General features: G+C 39.5%; 1 protein-coding gene across 5 annotated transcripts in view; it reads left to right on the plus strand.

Annotated features, from left to right (window-relative positions):
• The window catches only part of atrip (ATR interacting protein), a 48763-nt gene extending 37322 nt beyond the window's left edge, over positions 1 to 11441 (plus strand). For 4 of the 5 annotated variants that reach the window (XM_078209769.1, XM_078209772.1, XM_078209770.1 and 1 more), the window contains 2 exons: positions 321 to 573; positions 8127 to 11441. In XM_078209769.1, the coding sequence (XP_078065895.1) occupies positions 321 to 573; positions 8127 to 8200 (327 nt within the window). In that variant the 3' untranslated portion in view covers positions 8201 to 11441. The remainder of the gene's footprint in view (positions 1 to 320; positions 574 to 8126) is intronic. The other variant, XM_078209771.1, reaches the window with a different exon arrangement.
• The last annotated feature ends 780 nt before the right edge of the window (positions 11442 to 12221 follow it).

Here is a 12221-nt window from a genome sequence, read left to right on the forward strand (position 1 = left end):
CTCAGAGCTGACAGTCATACAGACTTACTTGCTTCTGCACTTTTTCTATGCATTGCAACTTCACAGGCCAATATCTTGTTCTTGTGTCAGCTTTTAGTGGTTTCTCCTTCCAGAGAAATGTGACATTGACAGAAAAAAATTACATCGTCTAGACCATACTGGAGAATGTATGCTTTCAGAGCGAATATTTGCTAGAATATTCAGTTTGCAAGTTCCAGGAACTTGGAGGGTTTTTTGTAATGTCACATTCATTGAGGTTAAGCAAAAACTAACCATGATAAGTACTTTACATTTTTTATGCTATTTTTGTTGCAATGCAGGTCTTGAAGACTTTAATAGTCATGTTACATCGACAGTGGCTTACTGTTCGAATATCTCAACAAAATCTTTCTTCACTGGGTAATGAAGCTGTGGTGCAGTTCCTGAGAGAAACTGTCTTGCTGCTGCACTGCCTTTCACAGAGGGACAAAAATTTTACAGACCACTGTTTGGATGTGCTACACCTATATGATCAAGTTATGCATGGAATAAAAGCTATTTTTAAAAAAATACCAGATCTCGAAGAAAGTGAAGGTGAGAGGTTTGTTGTATATGTGTTAGGTTGATTTATTTGATTAATGGTGAGTCTAGGAACATTTCAGGAACAGAAAAATGTCAGTAGGCCATAATAAGCCCATCTGATGATCTTTCCAGTACTTCACCCAAATGTCCATTCTTCATAGCGCTTGACAGACAATTTTAAAGTGTATGCATCCTGTCCTAACTACTGTCCACATATGTGCACTTTCCAGAATAAATCATGCCATATCACTGAAGACCTAGGATGATTTTATTTTTCTTCCTGACCTGAATGCCAGTAGGTTCTGAAGGCAATTGTTATGAGCTATAACTAACTGGTATCAACTAATATAGCTCAGACTATATTTAACAAAGAGCCTTGTGTTTTGTAGGATTGTGTCTTCACAAATGCATCTGTCTGCACAACCATCATGGTGACATATTCCAATTATTTTACTGTTTTTTTTGATGTTCCTAAACTTCCCTCATTGCTTCTAGTCAGCTTATTTGTACTAAAAAAATTAATTTTACAATAATTATCCAATTACCTGCATCACACAGACTGCAGCAGTTCAAGAATGAAGCGAACTACACATTTTCGAGGGCAATTAATGCTCGCTTAGCCAGCGACACCCAGATATCTTGAATGAATATGAAATAGTCACATTCATCAGATTCAGTGCCCTTCAGGTAGTATACAAGGCACCTTTGGATATAGTACCACTGAAAACTAACCACAACAACCTATTTACGTCATTGAGTTTTGCCCAAGTCTCGATTCTCCCCCATTGGAGGAGTCTCGCTTGTCACGTGATGTTAATTGGTGCTTCCTCTTCGATAATTTTTCTTCATGCCTGGATTGCCTTTCATGCTTCAACATTCCTTTTTTTTTGTTTGTACGGAATTGATCAACAATTATGTTTTGCTTTCCTATTGCCTGTCCTTCCAACTTTGGTTATTCTTTTGTACTGCCTTGCTAATCTAATTCCCATTTCTCAAGTTGTTCAATTCTTTGTATTATCTTGCGCAGCTGGCATGTCATGATCAATATAACAGCTAATAACTTGGAACTTGTCTAGGCCAAGGATATAATTCTGTACTTGTCATTATGTCTTATCATTCATGATTTCCTTATCCTTTGATTGTTATCACTATCTGTTATTATCTTGGAACATGTACATGATATATTTTTGTGAAGTTCTTGTTTTTTTGTGCATTACAGAATGGGGCTTAATATGTACTTCCCAATTCTCATGAGCTAGAGAAGCAGATTCCTCTATTTTCTTTGTAGTAAATACTCTTAAATTTTCATAACTGAATTGCTACCAACCGTATTGATCCACAAACATCTATTAACATAACAAAATCAGTTCCCAGTACACCTCTCCTATCATTTGTTGGGATTATCACTGCAGAATTTATCTTGGATTCTATATCCTACTGTTACGATCCCAGTTGGTGTTGATACTGAATGGGAAGATCCCAGAATGGAACCATGGCTCAGTAGACTGTAACTTTTACCCTTTCTGTCAGAAATATGCATGAAGAGAGTCACAAGACTTCTTTACAAAATATAAAACATTTATTAAACATGAAATGATTGACAATAATGATAACACAATACTCCTTCATCCACCTATATCTTCACAAATGTACATAGATTTTATGGATAACACAAGTTACAAAATATATCTTATACTATAATGTTCTCCGCAAGTACACAGTTCCTATAAACCAACAGACCAACTGTGGTCAGACACACACCACTCTGCAACCAAGTGGCAAATACTATCCAATACAACTTCTGTGGATTTCTCCTCTAATCCGCCCAAGTGCTTATCACAGTGAGCCAGCTGGTCTCACTGGAACTCCAAATTCCACACAAGTGCTTCCAAACTCCACTCCTGACAAAACTTGCCTTAGATTCTTCTCCCAAACAATGCTTCACCACAGATCCACTTTCAACATTTCAATCTTTCTTTTCAGTATTACTGTGCCTTGAATTGCCGTGTGCATTCAAACTTCCACACCATAGAACATAGAACATTACAGTGCAGTACAGGCCCTTTCGCCCTCGATGTTGCGCCGACCAGTGAAACCAATCTAAAGCCCCTCTAATCTACACTATTCCAATATCATCCATATGTTTATCCAATAACCATTTGAATGCTCTTAATGTTGACGAGTCCACTACTGCTGCAGGCAGGGCATTCCACGCCCTTACTACTCTGAGTAAAGAACCTACCTCTAACATCTGTCCTATATCTATCACCCCTCAATTTAAAGCTATGTCCCCTTGTGTTAGCCATCATCATCCGATGAAAAAGGCTCTCACTATCCACCCTATCTAATCCTCTGATCATCTTGTAAGCCTCTATTAAGTCACCTCTTAACCTTCTTCTCTCTAACAAAAACAACCTCAAGCCCCTCAGCCTTTCCTCATAGGATTTTCCCACCATACCAGGCAACATCCTGGTAAATCTCCTCTGCACCCTTTCCAACACTTCCACATCCTTCCTATAATGCGGCGACCAGAACTGTACACAATACTCCAAGTGCGGCCACACCAGAGTTTTGTACAGTTGCAACATGACCTCCTGGCTCCGAAACTCAATCCCTCGACCAATAAAAGCTAACACACTGTACGCCTTCTTAACAACCCTATCAACCTGGGTGCCAACTTTCAGGGATCTATGCACATGGACACCCAGATCCCTCTGTTCATCCACACTACCATTAGCCCAGTACTCTGTATTCCTGTTACTCCTTCCAAAGTAATCACTTCGCACTTTTCCACATTAAACTCCATTTGCCACCTCTCAGCCCAGCTCTGCAGTTTATCTATGTCCCTCTGTAACCTGCCACTTCCCTCCGCACAGTCTACAACTCCACCGAGTTTAGTGTCATCCGCAAATTTACTAACCCATCCTTCTATGCCCTCATCCAGGTCATTAATAAAAATGACAAACAGCAGTGGCCCTAAAACAGATCCTTACGGTACACCACTAGTAACTGAACTCCAGGATGAAAATTTCCCATCAACCACCACCCTCTGTTTTCTTCCAGCTAGCCAATTCCTGATCCAAACCACTAAATCACCCTCAATCCCATGTGTCCGTATTTTTTGCAAAAGCTTACCATGGGGAACCTTATCAAATGCTTTGCTGAAATCCATATACACCACATCAACCGCTTTACCCTCATCCACCTCTTTGGTCACCTTCTCAAAGAACTCAATAAGGTTTGTGAGGCACGACCTACCCTTCACAAAACCGTGCTGACTATCCCTAATCAAATTATTCCTTTCCAGGTGATTATAAATCCTATCTCTTATAATCCTTTCCAATACTTTGCCCACAACAGACGTAAGGCTCACCGGTCTATAATTACCAGAGTTGTCCCTATTCCCCTTTTTGAACAAGGGGACAACATTTGCTATCCTCCAGTCTTCTGGCACTGTTCCAGTAGACAATGACGACCCAAAGGTCAAAGCCAATGGCTCTGCAATCTCCCCTCTAGCCTCCCAGAGAATCCTAGGATAAATCCCATCCGGCCCAGGGGACTTATCTATTTTTACCCTTTCCAGAATTGCTAACACCTCCTCCCTATGAACCTCAATCCCATCCAGTCCAACAGCCTGCATCTCAGTGCTCCCCTCGACACTGTCCCTCTCTCCAATGTGAATACTGATGAAAAATATTCATTTCGTGCCTCTCCTGTCTCTTCAGACTCCATGCACAACTTCCCACTCCTGTCCTTGACTGGCCCTAATCTTACCCGAGTCATTCTTTTACTCCTGACATACCTGTAGAAAGCTTTAGGGTTTTCCTTGATCCTACCTGCCAAAGACTTCTCATGTCCCCTCCTGGCTGCTCTCAACTCTTTCTTTAGGTCCTGCCTGGCTAACTTGTAACTTTCAAGCTCCTTAACTGAGCCTTCACGTCTCATCCTTACATAAGTCTCCTTCTTCCTCTTCACAAGAGATTCAACCTCCTTAGTAAACCACGGTTCCCTCACACGTCTGCTTCCTCCCTGCCTGACAGGTACATATTTATCAAGGACGCGTAGTAGCTGTTCCTTGAACAAGTTCCTCATTTCAATTGTGCCCATCCCCTGCAGTTTCCTTCCCCAACCTATGCCAGCTAAATCTCGCCTAATCGCATCATAATTTCCTTTCCCCCAGCTATAACTCTTGCCCTTTGGTATATACCTTTTCTTTTCCATAGCTAAGGTAAATGTAATCGAATTGTGGTCACTGTCACCAAAGTGCTCACCTACCTCCAAATCTAACACCTGGCCTGGTTCATTACCCAGTACCAAATCCAATGTGGCCTCGCCTCTTGTTGGTCTATCTACATACTGTGTCAGGAAGCCTTCCTGCACACATTGGACAAAAACCGACCCCTCTAAAGTACTCGAACTATAGCTTTTCCAGTCAATATTTGTAAAGTTAAAGTCCCCCAGTACAACTACCCTGTTACTTTCGCTCCTATCCAGAATCATCTTTGCAATCTTTTCCTCTACATCTCTGGAACTTTTTGGAGGTCTATAAAAAACTCCCAACAGGGTGACCTCTCCTTTCCTGTTTCTAACCTCAGCCCAAACTACCTCAGTAGACGAGTCGTCATCAAAAGTCCTTTCTGCCACCGTAATACTGTCCTTGACTAACAATGCCACACCTCCCCCTCTTTTACCACCTTCCCTGCACTTACTGAAACATCCAAACCCTGGAACCTGCAACAACCATTCCTGTCCCTGCTCTATCCATGTCTCCGAGATGGCCACAACATCGAAATCCCAGGTACCAACCTATGCTGCAAGTTCACCCACCTTATTCCGGATGCTCCTGGCGTTGAAGTATACACACTTCAAACCACCTTCCTGCCTGCCAGTACACTCCTGCGACCCTGAAACCTCATCCATGACCTCACTACTCTCAACCTCCTGCACACCGGAGCTACAATTCAGGTACCCACCCCCCTGCTGAATTAGTTTAAATCCTCCTGAAGAGCATTAGCAAATTTCCGCCCCCCCCCCCCCCCCCCCCCCCAAGATATTGGTGCTCTCAGGTGCTCAGCCACACCTGCATCAGAAGCTGTACTAAGGTAACCGACTTCAGGGTTACTTCAAATGTCTGGCTTCTCACTTGTCAACTTCACCAGGGCTGCACCTTTTAGTTTGTGTCTTTAACTGGGAACAGTTGTCTCTTGTGCTAACTTTATTGAACAGTTCCTTGTTCATATTCCAGTTCCGTTTGTTCCTTTGACTTCAATCTTCCTGGGACTTCTCTTTTCATTTCCTCGTGTCTAGAACTATCTGTTCTTTAGCTTCTGGGATTTGCTTTCTTCCCATTACTCCATTGTTCTTCTCTGCTTTAGCTCCTGGCAGTTCCTGTGAAAGATGTTTCCTCTCCAGCAACCTAGTTCCAACTGCCTTGGGTCCAGCTTAAACTAAACTCAAAATGTCTTTCCAACATAAAGTGGCCCCCTGGTTGCTAAGCAACAGTCTCATCTTTCTTTAAGCTCTGTTTGCTTTCACGCCGTAATCCCTCTAATCACAATGCAGGCAGTTTGAAATTAAACCAAAATCCCCATACACGCAATCACCTTTGTTTAATATGAGTCTAACTGAAGTTTCAACCTTTTCTTACACAGAAACACAATTAAATTCACCCAAAGCTATACCTTGTTTCTAATACACAAAAATACAATAGAGATTATTTACAACTAGCTCTGTTTCCTGACACTAGAATGACAGTTGAACTGAACTTAACAGACAGCTTATCATGGTTTGCAGTATCATAACCAACTGAAAGCATGCCCCTTTCTCCAGTCACAGTGTGATGCTTAAGATATGGCGTATGAATGGTGTACACTGTTGGCCGTGTATCTGCAATAGTCTACTCGCTCCTGGTAATGATCACCTTTGCGCTACTGCCCATTTTCCAATCTCATTTCCTGCCCATAATTCTTGAATATATCGTCACCTCACAAATCCATGTCCCTCCAACCTGTTTTCTTCCTTGTCACGGTACCAAAACTTTATTTGTCACAGTTATATAGGATGTCATTTGTGGTTGTGACTATCACTTCTTGTCTTTCTTGACTTGTCTGCTGCCTTTGACAGGGTTACCCACAGCATAGTTCCCTAAAGCCCTGCCAGAGTCCCTCAGTTGGATGGGGCTGCACTTACCTGGTTCCATGTCAATTTGTAGTCAGGGTATCCCTTGCAACCGCTTCTCATCCTGCTCCTATTCCATTAATTCTGGTGGACCCCAACTCCAAGGATCTATCCTTTGCCCCTCGTATTTTTCAACTTAGACGCTGCCCCTTGGCAACACCATCTGAAAGCACAGCATTAATTTCCACACGTATACTGAGAGACTAAGTCGGTTAGGATTATGTTCATTTGGAGTTTAAAAGAATTAGAGGGGATCTCATAGAAACCCATAAAATTCTAACAGGGTGGATTCAGAAAGAATATTCCCAATGGTGGGGGAGTCCAGAACTAGGGGTCATAGTTTGAGGATAAAACTTTTTAGAACTGAGGTGAGAGAAATTTCTTCTCCGAGAGAGTAGTGAACGTGTGGAATTCATTACCACAGGAAGTAGTTGAGGCTAAAATGTGGTTTGATTTCAAGAAGAAATTAAATATAGCTCTTGAAGATCAAGGGATATGGGGGGGAAGGGGAGATCAGGATATTGAATTCAATGATCTGCCATGATAATGAATGGCAGGGTAGGCTCGAAGGACTGAATGGCCTACACCTTCTAGTTTCTATGTTTCTATGACATCCAGCTCCACTGTACCAACATCTCTCTTGAATCATTTCTTGTTATTAAATTATCAGACTGATTGTCTGACATCGAGTCCTAATGAGTCAAAATTGCCTTCAGTTAAGTATCGGGAAGATTGAAGCCATTGTCTTTTTTAAACTTGAATCACTGCAGTAGCAGTTTGACCCTGAGCCACTGGTTTGTTTGGCCATGTCAGAGGGCTGCTGAGAGTTAACCATGTTGTTGAGAGACTGGAGTCATTCATTTAGGCCAAGTTGGGTAAACTTGGTAGATTTCCTGCCACAAAGAACATTAAATAATTAGTTGTGTTTTCACAATAATCCAATAACTTTGTAGCACCCATTGCCAGCTTTTGTCAAAAAGTGAATTCAAATTCTGAAACAGCCAATGTAAGACTTGTGCTTTCATCCAAGCCTGTTAATCAGTAGTCCAGTAACATAATCACTACAATACAGTACCTGAGTGTTGCATATAAACAGAATAAATGACATAAAATTGTTAGGAAACACCTGAGGTTTTGTTCACATGAACAGAGTTGTGATTAATCTTTATGTTGCTTCTTTACTTGGCTGCTTCAGAAACTGTTTCATCAACTATTGCCTAGAATCAAAGTTGGCTGTCACCAAAATCACTCATTCTATTTTTAGACAACTGCAGAACTGATCAAAACTCCTACATTTCTTATGTTCAGGTGAAACACTTTTTTAAAAAAATGAGAAGTCTTGCTTGACAAAACATACACTATCTTATTTATGCTAAATCTTATTTCAGAACTAGCTTTGGAAGAGCTTTGTTCCAACGAGCCAGAAATTGAATATCAGGAACTAGAAACCGACGGAACTTGAAGCATCATACTCAGGATTGAAGAAAACTTCATCAATTTCATGTATTTGTGCAAAACATTGATGTCTACATACTCAAATACACCCATTCATAGTCTCATTTAAACTCAGCTGATAGTTTTCAGTTATTTTCACTGCAAAATTAAATGTCAGGAAAATCATAATGAATTGGTTTTAAAGGACTAGTTTGGAGGGTTTCATTTATGAAACAGATGCAACTATCTATGTGCCTTTCAGCAGTTGAAGCAGAATGTAATATTTAGTGGTTAGTAACTGCCGCCATGTATTTCACAGATATCACTGTCTCATTAAATGTCATCTTTTACTGTTTTAAAATGAGAATAAATAACATTTTATACACTTGCCTTACAGTAGAGTTTATTGTTTATTAACAGTGGGCTATGAAACCCAAAAGTACAGCAAGAGAAATACCTTAAAGTATGACTGTCAGAGGGTTTATTTTTTGGTAAACTGCTGAATCTCGGCTGGATATCTGTTTTATATGCATTTTTTAAACGTTGTTTAAAAATTCGCACAAGTATGCATTTTTGTTTGAGTTAATTTCAGGGAAACAGGTATTGGAGTGCAATATTTTCAGATTCCAGGATGCAATGTGCTGCAGGCTGGGTTTGGTATAACAAAAATGGCAAATGTTCAAAGTATTCAAAGCAGGCAGCATCTGTGGTGAAAGAAAATGTCATTATTTCAAGCTCTGGGCAGAAGTGAAACATGAACAGTTATTGCCTGATCTGTGCGTTTCCAGCATTTTCTGTTTTTCTTTCAGACTTGCAGCATCTGTGGTTTTTGTGTATCTGTGTCTTGAATGAGTGTGGCAGGTTATAATTTCATCAGCCAATGGCTTGGGTGACCAGTCCAAAGAAGTTTGAAGATGAAATATTGTCGATTGAATGTCCATTCGTGTGGAATAAAAATGCTTAATTTGTAAATCTGTTCAGATTGATAACTGTATTAATGTTTTTGTGCTAAACAAATGTTAGCGATCACTGCAACTTCAGAGATATATATTATTTTCTGAACTATTTGTACAGTTTTCTTTACAATAAATGTAAAATTCTAAACATTTTATTATTGTTTTGAATTTGTCATTTAGTATACATTTACACAGTCCTTTAATAAATGCAAGAAAAAATATTGTATCTTATCACAAAGTTTTTTATTTTGAATTTTTTAGCCAGGGTTATCTTATGGAGTAGAGCAAATTAAAAAGGAAACGTAGAGGTTACAAAGTATTGCAAAATAAGCATATTTCAATAACAGGAAAAATGATTGTGTAATTTTTAAACTATGTTTGAGTATCATAAATTCGATAACATAATTTTAATTACTTTGGTTGACTGTTGACTGGGCTGGCTCTGAAAAAGCTATCAAGCAGTCCCACTCCCTTCATCGTCCCCCATTGTCATGATTTTATTTTTCCTTTTCAAGTATTTATCCACTCCCTGAAATTTCTCCACATCCTTCTCCGACAGTACATTCCAGATCATTGTAACTTGCTGTGTTTTTTTAAAAAATCTTCTCCTTTGCATCTTTTGGTAATTATCTTAAATCTATGTTCCCTAGATACCGGCCCTCCTCCAAGTGTGAGGTTCTGGATAATGATATTTTTGAGTCTTGATGGCAGCCACAATAATGAGTTATTTCAGCATTCAGTCTTGTATCCAATAAAGATGTGTAATCAAGCAAAATGGACTTAGACTGCACAGCACGATCTAAAGTTAGATATTGATGGAAAATCATAAATATTAGCAAAACAATTGCTACAAATATAAAACTGATACAGTAGCCTATTTTGAATATATAAACTGCCCAGATTAATCATCAAAGAGTTGGATGTGATTTAGCCACCTCTGAATTGATATTTATGTTTTCTTTCAATCAAGAATCCTGTTTTGGCAGACTTGAAGTCATGTAAAAATGAATGGCAATTTAATGGTACGGTTTGCAAAACTAAACTGGATTTTTGAAGAAGATTTAAATTGTCACTATTTCAGCCTGTTCTTGCCTCACAGAACTGATTTCTTCCTACCGTAGCTTTTCTTTTTTCTCCACACTTATCCAATCTCTTTCCAGCTACATGTGCGAGTCTTCTGATGCCTTTTGTCAATTTGAGAGTTTCTGGTTTCTTGTCCCTTACTGGCTCCTTTTCACCATGAACATTCAATCCCTCAACACCTCCATCTCCAACCAGGACATCCTGAGGGCTCTCTGCTCCTTCCTTGATTTGAGGCCCAACCCCTTTAAATAATGCCATTGGATGTATTGTGTTTTCACTAAATCACAGGAACCGGCCTTGTTTTAATGCTTCCTTCAAAGGGCATCATCTTTGACAATGAAGCACTCGCTCAGTAGTGCGCTGAATTACGGACAGAAGTCCAGGCGAGGAAACTGGATACATACACAGTGTACGTTTGCTTCAGATCAGCCTGAATGTCAAATTGGTTTGGTAATTTATTTTACCTTGATTGACTCACAAATAATATTTTGCAGTTTCGTGATTGCTTTATTGTTTTCATATCAAACTCAATCTGACCTTTCATGTGGCAGACTGCTGGAGAATGCAATCTATCCATTACTTCACGATAAACAAAAACTTAACTGTGGGAAGAGCATTTCAATAAATGTTTAAAAAGGAATTATTGATTTATCCAAGTCTTTAGACATGGAAGAGCAAGAAAAATAAAGATTCTTAAGATGAAATGTCATAAGGATGTAATGAAGATTACTGAAAAGCAGCTGCGTAATAAGATTGGGTGCTTGCATTAAACCAAGCTTCAGGAGTATTTGCAAACTATTTGATAATTGTCAATTCAAACTAGTTGCGTTACCATGTGCCGTGAAGGCCGCCTTGGTGTCGCAAGACAACGCAGAATCGCTGAGCAGAAACTGATAGCCAAGTTCCGCACACATGAGGACGGCCTCAACTGCGACCTTGGGTTCATGTCACACTATCTGTAACCCCCACGACAAGCCTGGGCTTGCAAAATCTCACTAACTGTCCTGGCTGGAGACAATTCACACCTCTAACCTGTGCTTAAACCTCTCTCCACTTGCATTGCCTGCACCTGTAAAGACTTGATTACCTGTTAAGACTCGCATTCCAATTGTTATCTTGTAATTGAGTTTGTGTCTATATATGCCCTGTTTGTAAACCGAACTCTTCACTCACCTGATGAAGGGGCAACGCTCCGAAAACTTGTGCTACCAAATAAACCTGTTAGACTTTAACCTGGTGTTGTGAGACTACTTACTGTTCATTATGCACATTATTCGGATCAGTTATCAGTAGAGGATTATAAACTCTGCAAGAAGGGATCACTAGGATAATCGTTCAAGGCACTATAGAAAAGCAAGTTGTTGCTGCAACGTTGTGGTGCGCAATCTAATTGAGAGTTTCATATTATAAACTAACAGCAATCTTCCTAATGGCTAATAAATGAAATTTGAACTGTGAAGTTATTCACAATTCACTTGTGTGTTACAAATTGCTTCTATTTATAGTCATTGTAATAAGAGTTCCATTGTTACTTTCAGATTCACTTTTCAAGCAATGCTGAGGAAAGGTTTATAAAATACTGAGAATTTTTTTTTTAATACTGAGAAATTCTATAAACAATATGGTAAACATTTACTTGTCTTTTAAAGTTTTTATTTTGTACAATTGGTTAGGTTGAGTTTCGGTTACTTCTCCTTTGTGCTCCTAAGTGCTTTTCAATTTCAGCGCCACCTTGGAAGGCATCTTATCAAAGATGACCTCCATGCTTATAGATGACATACTTTTCCATAAAAGGTAATAGCAACCTATGTACAGAAATAGTTGCTTGTGACACAGCACAGGCTAAATATTGTAACCTAATTCAGGCTCTTTGTCTTGGAGGTGAAGACAAAGTAGATGTTGAACATTTTGCTTTGCAGCTTCAATAGCTTTTCTGTCCTAGGATTATAATTAGTGAAATAATTTCTTTATTATGAATTAGGATCCGTACAAATTATGAATAGGCCACAT

This window comes from Mustelus asterias, chromosome 3 (genome assembly GCF_964213995.1).
Source record: "Mustelus asterias chromosome 3, sMusAst1.hap1.1, whole genome shotgun sequence".
NCBI lineage: Eukaryota > Metazoa > Chordata > Chondrichthyes > Carcharhiniformes > Triakidae > Mustelus > Mustelus asterias.